The sequence below is a fragment of the Thalia democratica genome, chromosome 3 (assembly GCF_965202585.1).
Source record: "Thalia democratica chromosome 3, ktThaDemo2.hap1.1, whole genome shotgun sequence".
Taxonomy (NCBI): domain Eukaryota; kingdom Metazoa; phylum Chordata; class Thaliacea; order Salpida; family Salpidae; genus Thalia; species Thalia democratica.
In genome coordinates, this window is record NC_139167.1 from 46,911,617 (window position 1) to 46,937,759 (window position 26,143).

At 24.6% G+C, this 26,143-nt stretch overlaps 1 protein-coding gene across 1 annotated transcript in view; it reads left to right on the forward strand.

Annotated features, from left to right (window-relative positions):
* The first annotated feature begins 4,921 nt into the window (after window positions 1–4,921).
* Window positions 4,922–26,143, forward strand: part of LOC145831286 (oxysterol-binding protein-related protein 11-like) — a 30,711-nt gene continuing 9,489 nt past the window's right edge. The window contains exons 1-14 of the mRNA XM_082938477.1: window positions 4,922–4,935; window positions 8,756–8,932; window positions 9,391–9,478; window positions 11,147–11,331; window positions 12,438–12,508; window positions 12,801–12,888; window positions 13,131–13,196; window positions 13,572–13,627; window positions 14,128–14,253; window positions 16,182–16,305; window positions 17,743–17,837; window positions 19,003–19,158; window positions 23,954–24,122; window positions 24,938–25,047. Coding sequence (XP_082794603.1) covers window positions 9,408–9,478; window positions 11,147–11,331; window positions 12,438–12,508; window positions 12,801–12,888; window positions 13,131–13,196; window positions 13,572–13,627; window positions 14,128–14,253; window positions 16,182–16,305; window positions 17,743–17,837; window positions 19,003–19,158; window positions 23,954–24,122; window positions 24,938–25,047 — 1,317 coding nt within the window. The 5' untranslated portion in view covers window positions 4,922–4,935; window positions 8,756–8,932; window positions 9,391–9,407. The remainder of the gene's footprint in view (window positions 4,936–8,755; window positions 8,933–9,390; window positions 9,479–11,146; window positions 11,332–12,437; window positions 12,509–12,800; window positions 12,889–13,130; window positions 13,197–13,571; window positions 13,628–14,127; window positions 14,254–16,181; window positions 16,306–17,742; window positions 17,838–19,002; window positions 19,159–23,953; window positions 24,123–24,937; window positions 25,048–26,143) is intronic.

Sequence of the window (26,143 nt, forward strand, 5' to 3'; positions counted from 1 at the left end):
CTGTTCGTGCAAAAGTATCTTCGTGCAATTTTGTGCTCTCGTGCAAAAGTATCTTCTTGCAATTTTATACGATCATGCAAATTAGACAGCTACCCGCGCTCAGGTACACAAAGTGAATGTTTTAGTAGTAATGTACACCGGGTTGCCACTCACTCAGGATCAGGATACTTTAAAAATAAAATTTAAAAAACAAAACCATCCTGAATTTAAAAATAAAATTTTAAAAACTCAGGATGGTTTTGTTTTTTATTAGAAACTCAGGGTAGTTTTAGGTTTTTTTAATACTTTTTATTGTTTTTTCTGGACTTTGAATGAGTTTTAGTTGAAGTTGATTTAGTTTTAATATTTTCTTAATTTATAACTAATTTTGTTAAAGAATTATATTTTAATTAATTTTGAATGTTATTTATAATTTTACTAAAAATTTTTTTAAACGTAGGACAGTTTAAAGTCACTTAAGACAATTTTTGACTCGAAGAGTGGCAACCCTGTGTACATTTATGTAAATTTTAATAGGTAGATTGAATGCTTTATTAACAAATATCTATTACACTGTGCTTGAAAACAGTAAACAAAATACAATTTTGTTTGAATTTTTTATTAAATCCGGAAAAACATACTTATAAAAACCTACTAAAACTACATATTAAGTTTCGAGAGCAATAATTGTCATCAACATTAAAAAAAGGCAATTATATCCCACACAGGAAAAGTGTAAAAATATCAACATTAGTCAATTGATGAATTTTATACTCATATTTTTAATATTGGAAAATAGAAATGTAAAAAAGTTGTTGATCTTTAAACTACCCTACCAATCTTAAAAATAACAGCGACAGCTTTTTTTGCATGTGGCAAAAATTGGTACTAATAAGCCAGAAATAAGTATGTCATTTTAGTTGAAAGACTTAAATAAAAACGGTATTGTTCTTATGATAAATAAAAAAATGATTAGTTGTACATATTATTAAATTAAATATCCAAATAGATTGAAATAAGCAAAACTAAAACCAATTTTAGGTCAAAATACAAAACATTACTAAAAAATGTAGGTCAATTTCATTTTTATCGATCTATAACAAAATATAGAAAAATTCTATATAATATTATTTTGCTCAACATTATTTTAGTTTTATTAATAAATAAAACATTTATAAATCTTAATTTATTCCAATATAAGAGTGAAATGCAAATATAATGAATCTGAAGTTTATTACAATGCAATGTTTCTCCATATTTGGAAGGTTGCACAGTGACAGAGTACTAGTACTACTTAACCAGATTTATTGGTTACAAGTTTATTACTACTGAATTTATAAGTTAAGTTATAAATTGTATACAAATCAAAGTCTTCTAAAATTTATAATACTAAATATCTTGTTAAATATTATAAATGCGAAAATTAATAAAGTTAGTTTTTGATATTTATAAGAAACACCAGCTTTAACTTAATAAAGTATTTACGTCACAGTTAAGTCTAAACATATGTATAGACACAACAATTATTTAGAATTACTTTATTTGCGTAAAATACACAAAACAACACTAACACGCTCTCAACAATGATTGGATAATCTGGGATTTTCCGTTCAGTGAGCTACCTCGTATAAATTAAACCGGGGAATAAATCGGAGCAAATTCCTTTAGATTTTGGATGGCTAAACTGCTTTGAGTCGGGAGAAATTCTTTACTGTCCGACTTTAAGAGCTTTTCTTGACTGAGCTCCTAACTTGATGAAAATCACAAAAAGATGTAATTTTGTATAAAATGACGTAACAAATGACAAAACTTCGTAACTCTATATCGTAAGTAACAACCCAAGACACTGTTTCTTTGTAATTTTATAAATTGTATTGACTTAAATAATATAAAAAAGCCTGGAAAACTTTAGCTTTCAGAATACAAAAGCTGCCCACATTCAGCAAATCTAGTGTTTATATGCAGTAATGTTTTTGGAAGAATTGGCTCTTCTCTCGGTAAATTTTTATATTTTTGCGGAAATTTCCGATAACTTAATCATGCACATATTTATTAAAAAACTTCTCAAGGCGGAAATGTCTCATATATTTAAAAGAAGAGGCAAAAATTAAAAACTTTTGGAAGTAAATATTTATTTCACACTTTATGAAAAGGACAACTAGAGGACACTGTCCTTACAACAAAAATTAAGTTAAGTTATAAATAACAACTAAATTTCGTATAAATTATAGATATAACAAATGTTAATGTAACCAAATTTGTACCTATTGAACTTATTAAACCAAAATAAAGTTCGATTAGAATATAAACTATAAGAATATTTTAAGTAGTAGCTCATTTGTTTTTTGCTTTTTTTAACAATTACAGATTTATTTAAAAATGAAAATAGGTAAGTTATATTCATAAAGTATTTTCAGTTTTATAAATTATTGTAAATTTTAATAGATATCAAATACAAATTTTTCATAACAAATTAAAATACTTTCTACTTAAGCTTTAAATTAAAAATAAAAATTCCCTTAAGTCGGCTTCGGCTACGTCGGCTAAATAATACAAAAATAAAATTTTAAAAACACTGAAAGTTAATGGTTAATCATAATTAATTTTAATAAAATTAACAATTAGAAAAAATTTATAAATCATAAATTTGTACAAGTTTATAATTTTTAAAAGTTTATAAGGGTAACTACTATTATTAAACTGCTAGAAGTTAGCCTAAAAAAACTAGTTCAGTACTTACTTACGAATTACTTTCACTACTCATACAAACTTCTACGAATACTTTAAAACAAACTACATTATTAAAACATTATCTTATATTAGTGTTCTTAAGTATCTTTGTGAAGTAAATTAGATATGTCAAAAGCCTTGTAAAGTATGTTTTAATTAAAAAAGTTCCAGCTGTAACTTATAGTAATAAGATCATATTAACATACTTAAAATTAGTTTTTTATGAATAATAGACCGTTGATGTTATTTACTTACGTAAATAGTTTTTTTTTAATTGATTAAAATTATTTAAATATAAAAACAATACAAAAAGATAATCTTTTACTTATAATTTCGCTTTCAGAAAATTTGAGTAGAAAAGTAACTAGAATGTTTAGAATAATATTCACAAAAGTTATACAGTAATATTTTCGATATTCTAATAACCGACAAGAAATTTCTTTACTGTTAGTGGAACAACGTTTTTTAAGTTTTAAGCTAATTAATGTTAATAAAGATTCTAATTGCTTAAAACACCTTCAAAACTACAAAGAACTTATTAGTTTTATTATGCCTAAATTGTATAAATAAGTTACACAAAACTAACACTTGTTTCTAAAGAGCCAAGTTTATTGATCTGTCAAATCTCGTTAAACAAAAAGATTCGGGTCTAAACTATTGAATAAAACATGTACAAAGTTGTTTGTTATTTGTTAAAACAAACCTTTTGAAATTTAAAACATAATCACACAAAAGTTAAATGATTGTTTTCTAAACAGAAGTTTTAGGCAAGGTAAAATGTATCAAGCACCTGCAATTCTACATACATCGACAGCAAGGTTGTTAAAAATAAAGTATTTCTATGATAACCTAACACTTAATAATTAACAAATCGTTGTTTCTTTTAACTTATAACTTTATATTAAAGTAATTTATGTAGCTCGAATTTTAATAAAACTAGGGGACTTATCCTTAATATAAGAAATCTTTACAAAAAAAATTGACCCATTATGTAAAGTTTTATAAACATTTGTACTTTTGTTTATTTAGATATTTGGTCTATTTGCAATATTAGTCATAAAATCTTTAGACAAAAAAAAAACAAAGCTTAATTGTTAATATAACGTCATATGTATACTTTAAACTATAATATTAAAGCGTGTTGATTGATTTGTAGTAATTATGCTTCCTCATTTTCAATACGAAATAATATATTTTCTCCTTTTTTTTAAATTTTGGTAAAATCATCCTACTGCTTAATTATCTAACCTTTGTATACTGTAATCGATGTTTTTAAACGTTTTTGGCAAAACTTTATTATTAGAAGGTCGTCATTTGATTTTAGAAAGTTCGTACTATATAAAAAAGGTTTTGGAGGAGACCGTATTATCGTAAAATTGTATAAAATGTTCAATTTAACTTTTAAGAAATTAAAATTAAAGTAAGTATTTATTAGATTAACATCACGTATAAAAACAAGCAATTAATAATATTAATAATAATGATAATAAGCAATTTGATACCATTTAAGATTAACTTTTTGGTGAGTCTATTAAAAATTTCTAAGATTAAAATTATGTTGCGTACCAGTGATACATGATCTGTCACCCCTGTGTTTTATAATGCTAATTATTTATCGAACATGAAGTTAAAACAACGCTTACAAATGTGGTTTTAGGACATAGCGTACAAAAACACTTCTCGGTCATCTAGCTTCACAGTGTACACTATAAAATATAGTTTCATGAACTGTTACATATTACTTTACAGTGTAATGATTACTTTTTATATTACTTTACAGTGAAATTTTATTGAGTTCTAAATTTTGATTAAAAGTTTTTTTATAAAAAAACGTTTGCTTTATTCAGCGATGGGAAGTACCCTGTTAAGATCAAAAATACCTTTATTCAATACTTTTGTTGAATTAATATGATAAATAAATCCTTTATTTTTAACATAAGACATTTGAAAACAGAATTAAACATTTAAAAAACTTTGTAAGGAAGCTTATTTGGGGGATTTATTGTTATTAAATTACCATAAGACTTTTTTTTCTTGGATTATAAAAATGTGTGGTGCTCTGGAATGAGAGAAAACTTACTTAAAAGACAATCAGAAAAATATCAAGCTTAATCTTTACCAACAGTTAAACTTATATCTTAGTATTGGTGTTTGTCTTAATCTTTTTTTTTGGGCTGATTGCTGTTGGTCTTATAAACTGGTGAAGGTAGAGCTGGATTGGTATAGGTTGGTTTTATTATTTTTATTATTTTATTTGTTATATATACTTTTTTAATTTGTTTCTTGTACATAAAATTTGATAGTATTGTTTTGTCCTCATTGACAGTTTGATTAAACGAGTAGATGTAATTTTTTCCTTTTGTAACTCTATTTTGTAGTTTTTTGTTTACTACATATTAATTGTCAATTTGTTTCAGAAAATGGAGATTTTAAATTTAGAAGTAAAAACTTCATTTTTTTAGACATTCTGGTTATTTAATTTTATTTGTCAAAAATTAGTTTTAGGTTTACAAACAGTTTATTTAACTAAATTAAATACTTTTATTGTTACTTTTTTTTTTCAGAATATTTGTGAAGTTTTGTTATTTTGTTTTTAAAATTTAGCTGTTTATTGTTAGAAGTGATTTTTTTTTAAAGTAGTTTAAACAAATTCTATCAATTATTAGTGCTAGATTTTATTGTTTAAAACTGAATTGTTTACAAATCTATAAAACAGTTAGACAAAGTTTTTTTTATTTTGCTCTATTTTTATTTACCTACAAATACATATACTAGAAATTTAAAGACACTTTTTAAAAATACATGGCGCTCTTTCAGTTTTGTGACATTACTGAATATTTTATGTATACTGACATTACTAACTTTCCCCATTTATTCAATTTTGAGATATCTGTTGCATTTTTTGTGGTTGCTCTTGTAGAAAGGGCAACAAGAAAAATGTGAATGTACATGATCATAAAAATAGAAATCTAGGGGAGGAGACGGTGTGGAGCCCATGGTAGACTATGGTTTCAATGGTCAATATTGGCAGTAATGGGTTAAAAAAGGGTGCTTACCATTTTTAAACTTAGAAAAAAAAATGTATATACAGTTACTTTCTAAGTTTTTGTTTTTATTTTTTCATTATTGTTTTAAAGTTAGCTAAAAGAATTACTTACAAGTAAGTGGTGTGGATCTCGATGACCAAAAGGTCTTTCTCCACACCAATCCATTGACCTTAGTTGTTAGCGTTCACATTTTTCTTTCTTTCTTTCAAGATAGACTTACAATGGCTGATTGTGAGTTCACACTGGTAACATAACAGTAACCACACAATTGGATCGTTGATGTATTTTTGGATGTATTTTTGTTGCAGTGTTGGCAAATACTTGCTTGGGGATTTAAGCTTTATGATTTTCCCACGCTTTGTGGTTTTTAGTGTTAAATTCATTCTTCAAAAACACTTATTGTTGTAGAGGGAGGAGTGAGTCTGATAATTTTTTATCAAAAAAAAATCTTGTGAGTGTTTGCAAAATGATGTCTCACCAAGGCAATACTTTCAATAATTATAACTTAAAATAATAACAAAAAGGGTAGAATATTTTACAAATAGCCTTTATTACATGAAAAAACTACTTTTAAAACTTTGCTCTGTTTACAAAGGTATTTTTTTAGAACTTAATTCAGCTCAAATTATTGTTTTCACTTTTAAACTTAATACCAATATAAGTTTGTTTGTGTTTGGTGTAATTTGTTTGTGTTAAATTGCTTTTAAACTTTATCAAAGTTTTGTTTTATTTATACTTTTTCTCTATAAATTGCTTGGTTTGTTTTTAAAGATTAAAACAAAATAAATTAACTAAAAATTTAGCTTGTGTTTTATTGTATGCATTGCATAATATAAAATAGGTTTATTATAAAAAATAAAAAATGACTTGTTTTATCCCCCAAAGGTTAACCTAGTCATAATTATATAAAAGCTTGGGCAACATGGCTGGATTAGCAAGGATACTTTGTACTCACAATTTGTTGTAATGGTTTTTTAAAACTTTTGAAAAACAAAACTATTATTAAGCCTTTAAAAGCATGTGGGGACCTATAAAATTTATCCTACTCTACTGATCTACTCAAATCTGCCTCTGAGTTTAGTTTAACAGTGTTTACAGCAATAGCTTTTAGTTTTTCCAACAAAGATACAAGTAACCATATATCAGTGTCAGCAGCCTTTTAGAGTTGCATGCCACACTTTAAAGAAAAAAGTCATCCATGGGCCACAGGTAATTAAAAATGATTATAGTAAATTATATAAAAACAATGTTTTAAGCCAAAAATGTGATGAAACACAATAAAAAAGCAATTATAGTTTGTAATTTGTAAATTAAGAGCCTAGTTGTACATTTTCACTACAAAACTTTCCTTTTTAATTATTTTTAAATGGAATTTTTTAGCTGAAAAGTACCATTTGGTCTGCTAGCCACAATTTACCTACCCCTGCCATATATAATGTTCACAAAAATATTATTAAATCAAGCATCTGTTATTCAAAGTAAACTTGAAATAAATGATGAAAGATTAACAGTGATATAAATTGTACTAATATATTGCTTTTAAAAATATATAAAGGATAAGTATGAACAGTAATATAAATTATTGGTTCTTTAGTTCTCTAAAATTTGTGTACAGTAGATAATAAAAGTAAAGTTATGTGCACACTAATTTATTGAGTAAATACAAATCTTAAAAAAACATTATTTCAATTAAACTTTACTACTTTAATTTGTTTTCAATCTTTAAAAAAAGGATACATAATTGTGATAAATAAATTGAAAAATAAAATAAGAATCTTATAGCAGATAATTTTTTTTTTAACTTTCCTTTATTTTTCCTAGTTTTTGTTTAGAATTCTAGTGGGAGCACTGGTTTAACTTTTGTTAATTTAAAAGTGTTAGTTACAAATATTTAGTGAAGTTTTTTTTTTTGCTTGTGGCTAGTTTCACTTTTATCCAATGTTTTAAATTTATATTTGAGTACTGAAATTTACAGAAAGGTATAAATTTATAAAAACTAATATTTAACTTATTTTTTATAACAGAAGCTGATTTAGGAATGTATATAGTGATTAAGTTAAACTATAAATAAAACATTAGTAGTTTTTTGAAGATTTATTTAGAAAATTATTCTCTGGAACCAATTCCAAGTAATGTAGAAAGTTAAAACCATTTACAAAACCTTTAGGACATATGTATAAAAATTACTCATTATCAGCAGTATATAGTTTTATTGTAAAGTTTAATTTCAGGCTAGTAGTGACATTAAAAGTTTACAAGGCAAGTTTAGAAGTCAAAAATGAAAACATGTTTTTCAAAAAAATTAAACTTGGTTTTTTCTTACGAACCAGGCTGGCAAAATATTTTTTATAGACTATCTTGCCTTGAATTATAACAGGCTAGAACTCAGCACCTAAACGTTCAGTTTAATCTAGCAGACCATCTAAGATCATATGGCCAACCAGACCTTCTGCTGTACACATTTTTGCTTTTATGATCATTTTTATGATGCTTTTTTGGTGACTTGTTCATCACATTGTTTAATCGTTGATGAAATATTAGATACTATTTAGTACAACCTGAATGTTAGTTTAGCTTTAGGATATACATACTATCCAAGGATTTTCAACTTGTTATAATTTTTATAAAATACAACACGTGAAAGTTTGTTTAAAAGTTAAGCTTTAGCAAAATAAACAAATGCACTTATAAATTCTACAAAATAAAAAAGCTACAGAAATATTAAGCAATAGTTTTTTTTTTTTAAGTTGTTTTTTTAAATATTTTTTTTTTAATTCAGTTAAATTGACTTAGAGTTTAACGTTTATAAACCTGTAGAAACACTTTATCGAGCTACCTTAACAACTAGTTATTAAAACAACAACTTAGGTACAAACTTAGTCAACACTGTCAGCAACTAAAGATATGCCTCCTTGTGTCAGATTAATTTTTTATACTAAAATTAAATAAGAAATGACACCATAATAAATAACAAATAATTAATATTTTTCATGACACAGGGATAATATTACTCAGGACAATTTATTGATCTAAATTAATCTGTTACAAGAGTGGCAACCCCTGCTGTAGAGTGTGGGTTGGCAAACTGCAGCTAAATATAAAAATATGCCTGTTTTTTGGTTTGTCTAAATGCAATACAGTAGTAAGCACTAAAGTGAGCTGCAGACCACCAAAAGGTAATTATGCAACAGTCTGCAACCTTGTTTTGATTAAGATCATTTTAAAGATTAAGTGAACTATGTAAGTCCTACTATTTTATTAATTGATGTTTACAAATACACTTACGGTTTTATTATAATTAAGCAATTTCACTATTTTCATAAATACTTTATTGTAATTTGGCTGTCAAAAGTAAAGATGAGTAATTTAAGTTTATAACATACAGCTGTTTAAAAATTTTAATTTGACTTGGTAGTTTTCTAGTTATATTTGATTAACATACATTAAAAAGTTTATTTGGGAAGATAACAAAAAAACTGAAGCAAATTATTTTTCAAGTTGTATTTCGATTAAAAAAAGATATATTATCAAAATTAGGAAGTAAATTATGGTTCTAATAAACTAGTATTTAAACTATAGAGTTGAAATTTTATAAACTTTCTGATAAAAAATATTTAAATTTATAAATTAACAGAAATAATATTTAATAAAATGATGTCCACTGTCTGCAAAGAAGGGACATTAAACAAATACACAAATGTTGTTAAAGGATGGCAAAAAAGGTTGGTTGATTTTAATATGTTCATAAATATAGAATATTTCTTTTTTAATTATTTTTAAACAACAAAGGAAGTTATTAAGAGTTTATTTTTTCAATTTGCTGGCCCATTTATAAAATACTTGAAAATTATGTTAAAATATTTTAAAACTTGTACTAGTAAAGTTAGCACTCTTTTTAAGTATTAGTTTATGGTCAGATTTATTCAAAAAAAATTTTTTTTCGAAGGTTGCCATAGGTTTTATAACTAAAATAAAAAAAGACTGTTTGAAACTAAAACTTAAATTAAGTAATAACTTAAATTAGCATGATTTAGGGTTGCTAAATACTCAGCTTACTCAAAATATTTTTGAAATTTAGAAATAGAACTCAGGATAACTTAGACTGAGAATAACTTATGAAAAACTCAAGATAGTTTTAAATCTTTTTGTAGATCTTATTCTAGTTTTTTTTTTTAGGTCTTGAATGGTATAAATTATTTTTATATTTTATGACCAATTAGTTCACTCAGGATAGTTTTATGACTTAAAGAGAAGCAACCAACGCAAATTAATTTAAGAGTAAATTTGTAACCTTATAGTTTATAGTATCAAAAATTAAATGTGGTTTTTTGCATATTTTCCTTTAAACAAAAAAAGATGAAATGTCAGAAATTTGTGCTTGAAAGGCGGGATTTGCCTTGCTGTCTTTAGTTTGTTGATCTGTGATTTAATGGGAAAATTTACTAAATATTATTGTTTTAGAGTTGAAGTTTTTTACTTATAAGAATAGTTTTAGATAAATTTAGTTATATACTGATTATAATTAGATAATTTTAGCTTGAAAATTAAATTTAAAAAAAAATATTTTGTAAATAATGAATAGATAAAATTGTGTAAATAAATTATTTTATTTACTACCAGGTTTTGGTGGCAAAAAAATTACGACCTTTTCAAGTATAATAAATAGTAAACTGCATATAACAATGTTGCTAGTCTATAATGTTATTTAAAAAATTATTCATGCATGAAAATCTAAACAGGAAACTTTTTTATTTAAAGAAATAACTAATTAAATAATGATTGAAAAAAAAAATAAAACATCTGTTTTTATTTGTTTATCTACAGAGTAGCTGAGTTTATCATCATAAAAAGCTATATTACCAACCAAGTGTTTAAAATTTCATATTATTTAAAATTTTCTGTATACAAGTTTTAGAACATATATAAATTACCAATGTTTTTTTAACAAACTTTATTTGAAAACTTTTGAAATTATCTGTACTCAAACTTATCTTTATGCTTAAAATAAAGTATATAATAGGAATTATAAAGTGATCTCATTTTTTTTTTCCTAATATGCTTGCTTAATTACTTTATATTTTTCATTTGGTATATTACTTTTTGTTCAAAAGATCCATAACTTGAGGTTAGTTTGAAAAAAAAAAAAAAAGTTGTTTTTCATAAATGGACACTTTTGTCAGAAACTCATTTACTTTAAAAAAATAAAATTTCCAAAAATGTTCTGTATTTTGAGTTTTTATAACCTAGTAAAAACAAAAGGATTTTATTTAAAAATATTTTATTTCAAGTTATTAAAATGTTTTTTAATGAATTTATTTATAAAACTTTGTATTAATGACTAAATAATTTTGAATAAATACAAAACTATGTTTAACATTATATACTTTTAGGTACTTTATTTTGAATCCCGTAACTGGTATCCTTGAATATCACATTAGTCAGAATGAACTTTCTACATACCCAAATAAACCTAGAGGTTCGTTACCACTTGATGGAGCTGTTATTTCTCCTAGCCAAGAAGATTCTTGCACTTTTTATGTAAATGCTTCAAATGGAGAGGTATACAAGCTGAGAGGTATTTTCACTTTTGATCTTTACAATTTAGTTGAATATTAGATGAATCTTGAATAATGCTATTATATTATTTTCTTTCAATCTGGAAACTAAATTTAGTTTATATATTCATATACAAATATTTTTCTAGAAAAAGTTACTCTCTGGCTGTACTGTATTGAAAAAATACTCTATTGGCTGCAGTTATAAAAACATTTGTTGTAATCAATATAAAAATATTATTTTAAACTGAAATAAGATAAGGTCTCAGTCTACCGAAACTTGTGGTCTGATGATCGAATTGGCATAATCAACCCTTTTGTTAAATTTGAGCTTGTCTCACGGCAAACGAAAGTCCGGACTTGTTCTGCAGACTTTCGCCGATTTTGTTGATTGTACTAAAACGAGCGTACCAGATGTCTTGCCTAGTGGACAATGTTTTAAACGTTGCACGGCAAAGACAATGCTGACGTCACTAATCATTGCCAGCAAATGGTTGCTTCATGCAAAAGCATGATAAACCGTTTGTAGATTGACGACTACAAGTTTTTCGGTTGTGACTGACTGATGAGTCCTAATAAGGACGAAACCGGTCTCAGTCTACCGAAACTTGTGGTCTGATGATCGAATTGGCATGATAAACCCTTTTGTTAAATTTGAGCTTGTCTCACGGCAAACGAAAGTCCGGACTTGTTCTGCAGACTTTCGCCGATTTTGTTGATTGAAATAAGATAATGTAAGCATTACCAGAGCACTAGTAAACAGTGATTATTAAATTTTTAATATAAGTTTTTTATTGTTTTTAAAAAGTATGTTTTTAGCTGAAAAGTACCTTGCAGGCTGCAGTTTGACAACCTCTGTCTTTATTACACATTTAAATTTTTGTTTGATTATTTGCTCTTTATAATAATTTTTAATATTTTTACATGTAATAAAGTATCTTTAGCTAAAATAAAAATATATTTACAAACTTTAAACAAAAAAAAAATATTACGAATCTATTTAAACTATTTGCGTTTTAAATTTACTAGTACTGTACAAATTGTCTGTTTTTAATCTTAAAGTTTTACGCTGCTCAACTCACATATATTTGTAATACAAATGTTAAATTTCTAATATATCATTAAGCTTCAAATGCTAAAGAAAGACAAGACTGGGTTGACAGGTTACGTGGATCAAGTGAATTTTTTTCATCTCAGGTATATTTTTTGTTTTGCTTTTGGTTTTGTTTAGCGAAAAATAATTTGAATTTTGTTCAGCATTTAGTATTAAAGTATTGGTAGCTAAGATATTGTACACTAGGTCCTTGGACCAAATTTTTTGAGCGCCTTTTTTATTGTTCAATAAACAATATATATATATATATATATATCTACAAAATAAAAGTAACTTGTAAAAAACAGAAATGTTTATATTTATTTATAATTTTTATATATATTTATATTGATATTTGTATACTTTTAATTAACAAATAGTTTTAATACAATTCAGACTGCAGAAGATAATCCTCCTTTACCTACTTCGAATGTGGTCAAAAATAGAACTAGATCAATAGTGTCAAACTTTAACAAGTTTAAGGGTTAGTTGAATGAGCAGTGTAACAAATTAATTATTTTATTTGAGAGTTTATTTCTAATATTTTTTTATAAAACAGTTGTTTTAATGATATGATATGAAATTATACTTGTTACAACATTTATAGTCTAAAAATATTTGATATCATAATTATAGTCTTTAAGTCTCTGTCCTACTTTTAAAACATTACTCACAACATTTTTATCATCTAATGTTATTTCTTATATTAAAAATGTCACAACTCAGATCAAGTTACAAAGGAACTTGGAATGCCTCAAAGCACATCTTTTACCTTATTGAACAAAAACCATGGTAAATTTTTAAATAATTTAAATTAGTTTAGGATATTTCCCTTAGCTTAAAAGTTTAAATTTTTTTAAATTGCATTTTTAAGTCACGGTATTCTGTATCTTAAACTTTAAAGGTTTGCTATTAAACATCTTTTTATTTCTCAAAAAGATTTAAAAGGTTTATAGACTTTTTAGGAGATCAGAAATATTATTATCGCTTATGTTTTATATTTTTTAAGTGTTTTTGAAAGTTAACTTACACTATTGACTTAAAACTTAACTTAAAAGCTTAGTAGTATTTTAAAAGTAAGAAATAAAATATACTTTGTCTTTTAGCATGACATAAGACTTGATACATTTATAAGTTATATATCAATTTAATTTAATAAATAAACAGATAATAAGGCTATGTTAAAACCTGATGATCTCTCTGAATTAAAAGAATCGTATGAGGTGAGTGCACGGCTTGTTTTAAAATTTTTTTATTAGTTATTGAAAAAAAAGCAGTTATAAAATAATATACAACAAACTAAATTTAAAAAAAATGTTGCTACTCATTTTATTACTTATATTAATATCAAGTTTAGTAAATAAAAGTTTTATAAACTTTGTAGAGTTGATCACTGGCGAGAAATATCTATACGTTGAATGTATTTTATTTTTAGCTAATAAATTTTCTAGCTTTAGCACGGTTAGATACTAAAAATTTGTATTCATATTCTTTAGGTTTTTAAATCTTATAAGAATGTTAAAGAAATAAGTACACAATTATTATATTTACCAATACGGCTATTAACTTGAAAAAGTTAATCATGATTTTGTTTTTTTAAAATAATTCAGACAAATCGTTTTAGTTTTTAGAAATTTTAGTAACAAAAGTTGTATTTTTTATTAAGATTTAAATCTTCAAAAAAGAAGAATTTTAGCTTATGAAACGTGACTAATAATTTTAGACGCTTATGGATTCCAATGATTTGTTAGCAGTTTTAACAAAGATAATGAACTCTATTCCCTTTCAAATAACAACTCAAAATACAAGCAACATGTCTGCAAGCTATCAACAACAATTGGGAAGCCAGGTATTTCACAATAAAACTATTTCTAACGACTTTATAACTTTAATACTTTTTGTCTTTATTTATTTGTTGTGTGAATACAATAGCAAAGTTTTTAAAATATCTTTTTAGTTTATGGTTACTCATTCTAATTATTTCTTTTAAACTAAATATTGAAACTAGATTTTGTTTTATATATTGCTGTCAAATTACTGATATTTTACTTTGTAAATTTGTTACGTTGATTTTTTATTTATTGTAACGGGGTAAATTTTATTGATTAGAAGTTATGTAAATTAATGTTTTTTAATTGTGTTTTTCATTTAAAAGATAGCATATAAATATCAGATTTTTTTAAATTAAATAACTCTTTAATTTTATACAATTTTTGGTAAATTTAACAAGCTTAAGATTCAATTAAGTTTTTTTTTTAAACTAATGTAAATTTTTTTGTATTGGGGGTAAATTTAGTAGTTACCTTCCATATATAGGTAAATTGAAATAAAAGGTAAAAAACCGCTTTTTTAGATACCATGTTGAAGTAAAACTCCTTGTGTTCAAATACTTTATAAACAATAAAAATTCTGAAATTATAATCAGTATCAATATAAACATTGATATATAGTAAGATGAGCTAGAGTTTAGTTGTTCTAAATCTTTTCCAGCTCATTTAAAGCACTTTTACAGAAGTTTTCATTTTGTTGAAATACTCACGGTTAAATTCATGGAGAAATTAACTTTTTTTAAATATACCTTATTATTACCGGATAAGAACTAACTCAGATATTTTTTTTTTTTAATGTTATAAAAAATCAGGTTGACATCTTGCTTGTTCGATATTTGTTAGAATGCTTATACTGAGTTTTAGTTGTAATGTCATCAAATTAATCTCCTCTTATATATAGGTTTATACTTTGTTTAGTTGTAGTTTTATTTTTGTGTTTAATTTTATAGACATAAGTAGATAAGCATTAAAGCTGACTGAATTTTTATTTTTATTACTTCTTTATTTGATTCGTATAGTTGTCTCAGATTGTTTTAAGTGACTCAGATCAAGATGATATTTTATTGTTCTGGTTTTTTGTTTTTGCAACATAAACTTGCAACCTTGAACTATACTATTGTTCGGTTTAAAATTGAAAACAATCTAAGTCTTGTTGTAAAGTTTTTAAATTAAACTAAAGTTAATTAAAAAAATTAGAATTAAAATTTATTTCACATATGAGTATGTCTATATTTATAGCGTTAAATATTTGCTTTTAAGTTTTGTTTAAACGTTAATGCATCACTACCAATTTAACAACTTAAGTTATTTATGTAGTAATTATTGTTTAAAATAAATGACATAATAAATAGAAAAATCAAATACTGATGTTCTTGAATTTGGTTATTTTAACATGTTCTTTTAATTGACAGTCTAAAAGTATTTAGGTATAATGATAAGCAACACTAAAAGGTCTTAAACAAAAATAGTGATTTATAAAATACTTTTATCTTTAATTTATGATGTTCTTGACACACTTTGATTTTGCACCGTAATTGTTTCTATAATAAAAAATAATTTAAAATATTTTGGTAATGCTATGTCTAATTTTAACATACAAAGTAGTTAGTAAAACGTATTTAAAACATAATATGTTGAATTATTAATTATTCGGTTACAATAGTTGTGGATCTACTTAATAAAGTCTTGTATGTAATAAAACGCCATAAATTGTAATGGAAGAATAACTTAAAAAATTTAGGCAAAATTTTGGAATAAATTAAAGTTTGTAAATTTATTGATTTTGATTATTATTTACATTTTTTAAATAGTCTTTATCTTATTAAAAGCAAAATGATTTGTTGTTTTACCTATAACTGTAAAGTGGTTTTGTACAGTGCACTGTATAAATGAAATTGTTTTAATTGTGATTGTATTATATTACACTAAATTATTTTTTGTTTTGCAGGTTCAAATACCCTGCATCGATAAAGACATATTGCTTATTAAATCTACTGCATCTTCCGCCCAAAAAGCTTTGACTGATGCTTACCAAGAACTATCTAAATTTAGTTTGCACACTAACTCTTCTAGTAAGTAATAATTCTAAGTTTTGAAACAAGTTAAATTAAGAAAAGCTCATAAGTTAAAAATTTTTATCCAATGCAAAAGTATTGTAGAAAATTAATAGTTGATTTAACAGTTTGCTTAAAGAATCTAATTTAATAAACTTGGTTTCATTAAGGCTTGTTGGTGTAACATATGAAAGTTAAACAAATAGCTAAGGAAACTTAGTATAATCTATCAAAAATAATATATTTTATAAACTATTTTTTTATAAAGGATAAATAAAATCATAGTGTACGCTAAGGTGGTCATGTTATCTTTTTGAGTATTCGTTTGTATTTTTTGATAAAAATTATTTCAAAATATTCCTAAATTTTTTTGTACATTATTACTTAATAAAACCTTGAAAATTCTTGAGTTTTTTATACTTCAAAACAATTGTGTAGTTTTTAAAGTATAAAATTAATATCTAAATAACAAAGTTTTGTAAGTTTATGTGTTATTTAAGAGAAAAATATTAAATTTATACGTATTATAAATAAGGAAATCAATATTTTTTAACCTAAAATGTTTTTAAAACTCGTGAATTGCTTTCAAGTTATTTATTTAAATATATATTTTTTAATACTACTTTCTAAAAATTTATATGAACAACTCTTGCCTAAAATTAAATTGGTAAATAAGATTTTCAAAAAACTATTTTGTTTATAATAACCTGCTCAGAAGCTATTTATGTTAAACCCAAAGGCGTAGTTATACTGGCTATTTAAACTTGTTAAAGCAGATTTTTAAAATAAAATTCTCTAAACATACTGTCTACATGCACAAAAATTTATTTATAGTAATGTCAAGTAAAATGTGTAGTAAATTAAGCTGTAATTTTATTAAGTTTTTTACTTTAGGACGGTATGTTATGATACAAGTTTGTTTGATTATTGCTATTTTTTTAAAAGTATCACTTTTTAATGTTTTTATTGAGTAGTATAAGCTATACTATAAAAACTATTTATTTATAAAAATAATTTTAGTTTTACTTTTTTTTTTATAACAATCTTTTTAGTATAGTTTCATATAGTTTATTAAAATTAATATTAAAATATGACTAATTTTTACTACTTATAAAGTATTTTGTGATCCTTGTTCAAAAAGAGAAATTAAATTAAATAGTTCTTACACATTTTAAGATAGATCATTTTGTAATAAGATTTATTAAAGTTTTAGCTAAGAATTTAAAAAGTAACATTACGTAGTGAAAGAAACCTATTTGTAACAACTTACTTATCTTCACAATAATTTATATAAGTCTTAGTATAACCGAGTCAGCAAAAAGAGTTATATAAAAATTACCTAAATTACTTTTTAACAATTGTATTTTTTGTAATGATTAAGTGTAATAATATTTTTGTTTAGAATACTACCTTACAATTTTCTAGTTAAATCAATTTCATAAAATATACTTTTAGGTGCTCAAATAGAATGGCTAAAGAACTCTAAAAGTAGTAATGAAATAAAAAACCAGGGTATAGATCTTGAAGCTGAAAATAAAGAGGAAGAAAACGTTTAAATTAAGATTTTTTTCAATAAATTGTTTTATCAGTTCTTTGTTATCATAATTTTTTTAGATTGTTCTAAAAGAGGGGTCGGCAACCTTTCTAGTCGGTGGGCTAGACTTACCAAATAGTTTATCGCGGGCTGTACTGATTAAAAATATTTTAGGGTTCGCGTCATTTTGAAAATCCTACTAAAATAATCAAAAACTCTTTAAAAGAAAATTTACGTTTAGTAAACACTAACTACACTACTTAGAACTACTTAAAAATAAAATTAACAGTACATTTCAAAGTATTTTTTTAATAAATTTCCTAATTTCATTTGTTTTACATAAGTTGTTCTCAATATGAAAAACGTCTCGGGCTATGAATTTCTATTTTCGTGGGCCTACCACTAATCTTAAACAACTAAATATTCAGTTTCATGTCGTCTGTTAGCACAGTGTTAATAATTTTCTTTTAAATATGTTAAATTATATTCTTTGATTGTTTATGTAACTGTTTTCACTTCAAATATTAATTAAAAAACTAACTAAAATTAGTTTATTTTGTCTGTTATATAGTATAGATAGATTTAAACCAGGCTTCATCAGCCCTCAAGTTAACGATCTAAAATTGCTAATGACAAAATTTTTTGGGCCAATAAAAAAAGTTTTTTTTGTACATATTTATACTTTTTCATAGTAGCAGTTTAAACTTATTTTTTGAAAAATAGTAACTCTATATTAGATTAAGTTAATGTAATCTTGCTAATAAACTTTTTTACGGAGAGTTATCAAAACTACTATTTATTATCATTTTCAACTTGTATTTTTTCCTATTCCTAAGCTAATAATTTAGTGTTTTAAACTCTAACATTGATAATTAATATAGTTGTAACCGGTTGAAATTGCTTTAAAATGTTCTTTCTTGATATTTTATTCTTTTAATACTTTTAAAATTTAACAAGTTTGCAAATTGCGTCTTATCGTAATCTTAGTTAATTAACTTTTATTTTTAACAACGGTATAAAAAGTTATCATAATCTATTAAAGTTATTAGGTACGTTAGGTACTGTTGATCAATAAAAATAAGATGTTAGCTAATTTAATTATACAAAATTATTTCTTAATTAACATTGTTTAAGTTAATGTTATGATTTGTACTTTAACTACTTATGGTTAAATGTTTTAGAAAAAAGTAGAAAACATACAGTTGGCAAATCCTGACGATGAAATAGAGTCTGTATGTATTTATAATGTCGAAGAAGATCCTGGTTTAATTGAAGAAAATAAAAATATTTTTCTTCATTTAATATCTCAGCTCAAGCTCGGAATGGATCTAACTAAGGTATTTTGACTCGATAATTTATTTTTTAAATTAATGTCAAAATACATTCTTTTTTTTTTTGTTTAAACTTGTTGCAAACTTTTAAATTCTTTCTTATAGTTTATAACATAATAATTGATTGCTTAGAATTTAGATAACACTTTTTCATAAACTAAGTTTAATCCTAGCTTAAATGACTAAAAAATTAAATACAGAATATCTTATTTATTAAATACTTGTTGCAGCTATTTTCTATTTGAAAGTATGCATAAGTTTTACACAGTCTGCTTATAAGTTTAAAGCAGTTTTTTTTTTAGAATTTGATCTTTTTTTGGATTTTAATAAAAATACTAGTAGCTATTTACTGATTTTGAATTTTTAGTACATTATCTAAGATTAACGGGTCAAAGTTAAAAATACAAGTATAAACTTTATAGAATTAGCAAAGTAAAATGACGAAAATAAGCGTTTAAAAATATTTATCTTCTATTAAAATTTGTAAACTTTTTCAGTTCAATCTATATAAGCTAATAAAAAGTTTCTAGTAAAGATTTAAAAAAAAATACTTTTTAGAGAGGAATGTATATACTTTTTCTTAAATTTCAGAGTCATACAAGAAAAATTTCCTAAAATGTTGAACCCCTAGGCTAAAAAACTTCGATAACAGATTTATATAAGATTTATTATTAATATATGCACTTATTTCTTTATATCAGAAAATTTTTACAAAATGTCAAAAGTCGATAAATTCTTTTTAATTTATAAAAAGCTAATTTAAGCAGGGTTGTCAGAAAACCTGAAATTCTAGAAAAAAAACTTTAAATTTTAAACAAGTTCTAAATTACAAATAATAAAATTTTGATTTTACAAAAAAAAATATATCATGTAGATAACTTTATTCAAATTAATAAATCACGCATTTGAAGTACCTATACAATATCTGTTCAATGTTGTAATACTAATTGAGACAATTTTTAACTTAAACTTAATTTTATACTAAAAATAAACACAAAAACTTGTACTTTTAAAAACCTGGAAGAAATTCAGTAAACCTGGAAGAAATTTCTCAAAAACTTTTGGCAACCCTGTTTAAATCATAAATTTTTTTAAATAACATTAAACGTTAGTTTTTTGATATTATACTTGTACCCCACATGACCCTAACTTAATTTTAGTTTTATTTTATCAAATAAAACCGCTCTTAAAGTTATTTTCTATTACTATGCTAAACGCCAGAATTTGAATTACTTGAAAAAACTCAATATACAACTTAGCTTGAGTTTTTTTTATTGCAAAGTACCACGTCAGTATTTAAATTAGTTTGGTTTTTGTTGAGATGAGTTATGTCACTTATGACGTTCAGATAGTTTTCATTGATAAGATTAAACTCATTCAATTAGAAATCAAAGTTTTTTATTAAATGTAAGAAGTTATTTTTTTTAAATCAATCCTAACATAAAAAATAGGTTTTGTTGGTTTAAAACAAACTATTTTAACAAATTTTTAGAGTTGTTACAATTTGTTGTTTGATGAAATTGATAAAACTGTGACGAAGGCGTGTATTAGTTTATAGCTTCTATAAGAGATTTACTTTACAACTAAAATAGATATAAAAACAAACATTTTAAAGTTTTCAGACACTATGGCAATTAGAAACAAACATTATTTTTTATTTGAAGGAGTTAATATTCGCTGAATGCGTATATATCGGGGTTTGTTTTTTAAAAACGCTTTAGTTTTACATCCCGCTCTACAGTGTGTCGCTAAGTTACGATCATCAAATTAAGTAGCAACGTATTTAAGAAAATCGATCTAAGAACCAAACGCCGTGAGTTCCTTCGTGTAACGATTGTTTCGTCAAAACTGCTAGTCGCTTCTAAGCTTAGGTGCTCAGAGACCACATATTTAAGAGATCAGTACTATATAACCCCATAAACATAACCTGCATTACACTAAACCCATATGTGTTTATATAAATAAATTTATATAAATACTCTAATTTGTTGAAATACAGTTTTATATCAGTAAATTAATTTAAGATGTATATGTTTAATGAAAAATACATATATAGTATACAATAATAACAAATTATACAGTACCTTCTTTTATTACACTGACATATGTTTCTGTGTGTTAACGGATTAACGCACTTCAACTTAGCCCTGTAAAAAAATAAATACTGTAAGGAATGAATAGAAGCTAAAGTAGGTGTATACATGTGTTCATTAAAATAATTGCTATAGATTTTTTGAGGTTAATGGTTAATAATAGATAAAATACTTGATGTTAAATCCGACTGTTATAAAACTATTTAATATTCGAAATTATTAAGTCTAAGTTAAATAAAATAAACTAAAATACTTAATAAAATAACAAATCATAATATAAACTACTTACATAAATTGGAATGAAGAACTAATTCAAATTATTTACTAATTATAAGTAATTACTAATTATAAGTAATTACTTTACTAATTATAAGGAGCGGGCGAGGTTCACTGAAAACAGTTCTTTACTGGCTAAATTAAAAGGAAAAATTTATTCGCGGGCAACAGAATTCTCGAAAAATCTTACTATAAACAAATAGTATCTAAAAAAGAAAATATAAAGTGAAATAAACTTGAAATCGGTAGCATAATTTACACACTAGCAAAAATAGAACATGTTTATAAACTTTTATTAAAAAGTAGATCCTATTTCTTCATTTGTAGATTTTAGCAAAAAAATGTTGCGGTCTAGAACTTTTTCTCGGAGTGCTATATTTGTCTTGTAGACCGCAGTTTGTGACCCCTAGTGTATAAAATATTATTTTTCATAACTAAAAATTTTTTTAAAGCTTTTCTAGAGAAAACTTTAAACAATAAACAAACTATTAGCTTGTAATCATACTTTTCAATTATAAAATAAAAAAGTATATAATGAATGTTATGTAGTATACAATTGAAAATTACTTAATCTTATTTGTTGTAAGAGTATAAATTGTTTTAAAACAATTAATCAGTTTTTACTGTTTGTTTAACTTCAATAAATAGCAAGTAACTTTGATTTAGATTTACCTACTATGATCATATGATATTGATTTTGTTTTTATTTTGTTAAAATTAGTCGCTATGTAGGGTTCTAGTGTAGTGTACAACTACACTAAAAACTATGATTAAAATAAACCTAAACTATACTAATATTAAACAATACTTATGGCTACTCTATATAAAACTAGGCATGACAATGAATGAACATATTGTATTAAAGAACAATTGCAAACACTAACAAATATATAAAGAAATTAATACTTTATAAAATACTTTAAATGTGGTCAAAACTTTTACACAACATTTAATCTAACAGGAATATACTTTAAGGACAACAAAATAAGTTTAACTACTTATAATGTAGATAAAAAATACTTATAGAAAGTAAAATTACTAAAAAAATACTTAATTTAATACTAGAAAACAATATAGTTGTCTAATTTGGAATAACATGTTTGCTGCAGCAGGTTGTGGCTAGAATTCATCCTTATCCAACTGTTGAGAGTTATTATATATGGCTGTAATATAGGAATGTTAACTTGTGACCGCTCTTTATTTTCTCCTTATCGAAACTTGCATCATTATAACACATAGCCTTGCGAGCTTTCTTATAAACGCTTAGACGAACAAGAAATTTTAATCAAAACTTTTTCGAAACCTTAATTTAAACAGTTATCAAATGCAGTTTGATATCCTGTTACAGCTGTCAACTTAAAGTTTCTAAGCGTTGTTAAAAATATTACTATTTTTATATTTTAAAAGTTAACATAGAAGTTACTAACACTGGTTTAATATGTTTTTAGTTGTACATCTTATAAGTATCTCTCTGTTTAAAAGTCTTATAATTTTTTACTCAAAGTTGTCGTTTAGATACCTACCCGTTACTTTTATATTTAAATGCAAAATTTATGTTTAAATGACTGTTTAAATTACGACAATTCAAATTCTGACTGTATAAGTTCTTATAATTAAATTTAGAAAAATTGCGCATGTAGGACTTGTTTATAAGATTATAATGTTAAATAAAATTAATTAAATATAATTATTAAAAGATAAATTTATAATTACTTAAAATAACCATATTTTAGTAAGTTTTGAAACTTCTTTTAACGTAACTAAAAAGTATTCGAGTTTGATAAAAAATTCATATAGGTCTAATTTAAAAGATTATGGTAGTAAAAAAAGTTTGAAAAACGATATTATTAAAAGAGATAATTTAAAATAAATAAGATTTATTAGAACTTTAATTTTCGGAATTTAATAGTCGTGCACCCAAAAATAATCTATGTTATATAAAATTTGGTCAAGTTATATATTACTGTTTTTTTTCGTATGACTTGTATTTGGGTGGCTCAGGTTTTGATGATTTGGTCCAGCGTTGGACAACAAACAATAATAATATAAATCACCAACCATTTATTTATTCTACATTAAGTTGAAAGAAACCGTAAACTATAAAAACCTAATCTGTAAACAGCTTGATAGCATGACTTAAATCTTTGATTCCATAGAATGTTTTCAAACTCAGATAATCAAACAAAATAAACTGCAGTTATATAAAAGTTCTAATAAAATGTCGCAAATTTAATATATATAATGTTACTTTACTACCGTTAAATTTTAGTTCTTAAATAAAGTAGGTGAGTTCTTTTTGAGGTAAACATTTTTTTAACTTTATTCATGCTTTTGATAACTATCAAGGTTATGCCTGATGGGGAGCGATTATATTGATATGTTTAAAATATGTTAATATTCTTTAATAAGTTTGAATAAAAATATCTCGATAGGTAACTATGCCTGCTTTTATTCTTGAAAAGAGAAGTCTATTGGAAATGTACGCAGACTTTTATTCACCAACTCAGCTTTTAATTGATGTTTGTACAGCTAAAACTCCCTTACAACGAATGAACTCTTTGGTAATATATTACTTATCATCTTTTTACTGTGCTAGAAAAGGTTTGACTTTATTCATTTTTTAACTTACTTTTTATAAACTTATTTAACTTACTTTAAAAAAAAAAATTATAATTTTTTGGTTAAATTTGTTTGTATTAAAAGTCTGTTATTTTTTATTAAAAACCTACCATATACTCATGGGTACCAATATTTTAAATTGCTTGAAACTCTACATTAAGTGATAAATAGTTGTAATTTTTTTTTAAGAACATTAAATAAGTATAAGAACATAGTTTGCTACAAGATAGCATATTTAATTTTTTTAATAAGTTTTTTCTTTTTTTACTAAGTAAAAATAAACTTTAAATGTTTACAAACTGTAATAGAATTTAAAATAGATTAGGAAATCTTTAGTTACATTTAAGGTTAGTAAAGTATAAAATTTACAATAAGGTTTTCCAAACTCGTTTTCATAGGAACAATATAGTCCACTTTTGGAAATCCGGTCCTTGGCCTTTTTTCTTTTTTTTACTTGATCAAAATGATTTTTTGTCTTAATCTTACCTCAGGGTCAAACACTGAATAGCAAGCTTAAAATTAAAAGTTCTAAGACTATCTAACTTTCTAAATTGCTTCTTTTTTTGCTTGCTTTCTAGTTATTGCCCTCAACTTACTGTCATCACCAAAAAGAGGGTGATATCTTTAATGAACAGAAATGATAAAACGAAAAAATTTTATGAAGTAATAAATGATTAAAAAGTCATATTTAAATCAAAATTAAACATTAGTTATTTAATAACAATAATACCTTTACAATATTTTATGCATGTTTAAATTTAAAGTTGTTCTCTATGTGGTATGTTTTTATTTTACAGGAAACGATGCACAAAAACCATATAACCCAGTTTTAGGCGAAACTTTTCAATGCAGTTTTTATAAAGACAACAATAAGAAAAACTCAAGATTTCAGTTTGTTGCTGAACAAGTAAACTATTATTTTTTAAAGTTTTGTATTTTACACAGTTTTAACTTTCTTAAAATTTTAAGAACAACGTTATGATTCGTTGATGTATGCAGAATAAAATTAGTTGATAGTGAGAAAAAAAAGTTTTAAATATCTCGTTTATTATCCTAGTTTTCTAAGAAATTAATAATACATTGATTAAATTTATCAAGTTAAATATTTTCAAAAATATTTAAACGAATAACGTTATGTATATAGTGTCATTATCATTAATGCTTACATAGAATACAAAAGTATTTAAAATTATAATAATTTTTTATTAGATTCAGTTAATTGTATAAGGTTTACGCAAATTTTGTTTATGAACTTATAATTTTAAATGAGCTCATGTTTTTTAACTTAAAACAAACTTCTGTCAAAAAACTTTAGTGTTGACACTTTATTAAGTGTATTTCTTTATATATGATTTTTAGGTTTTTATTGAATAATGTTTCCCCTTTTATGAAGAAGGGGCCTCTAATTGTTTTTTAACAATCAAACCAATAGTGTACTTTTAGTAATATAAATACTGTTGCTACGCGTAACATGGGTTAAGAAATTTTTCATCCTTGATGCTTTCTATCTCAGCATCCCCACTTACCTATGCCTCTATATTTTGGTGTTAGAGCCTAAGAAAGTGTATACAAATGTCCTTCAGAAAAAACAAATTAAAGGTTTCAAGAAAAATTTTGCTTGACATTTTCTTCAAAAGTTGAAGAGAAGGAAAAGTACAACACAAAACATGCATGACGCTAAAATTGCCATCTTATATAAGAATAAGGGAACAACGTCAGATTGCAATAGCTACTAAGGAGTTTTTTTGCTCGCTATTGCTGGCAAAAGTTTTGCACTAGTAATCATTCCTAGCTTACAAAATTTCTCGGTAGAGTTTATCCTGAGTTAAAATATGGATGCAAGTCTCAACGCTCTATCACTAAAATAATTTTCTCTTTGTTACAGAAGCGGTCGAAATGCAAAGAACTTAATTCTTTATATGTTGCTTTCATCGGCCTTACTAAAGCTATCGATCTAGTATATAGTTAATAACTGTTGCATTATTTTTAAAGCTTCTTTAAGG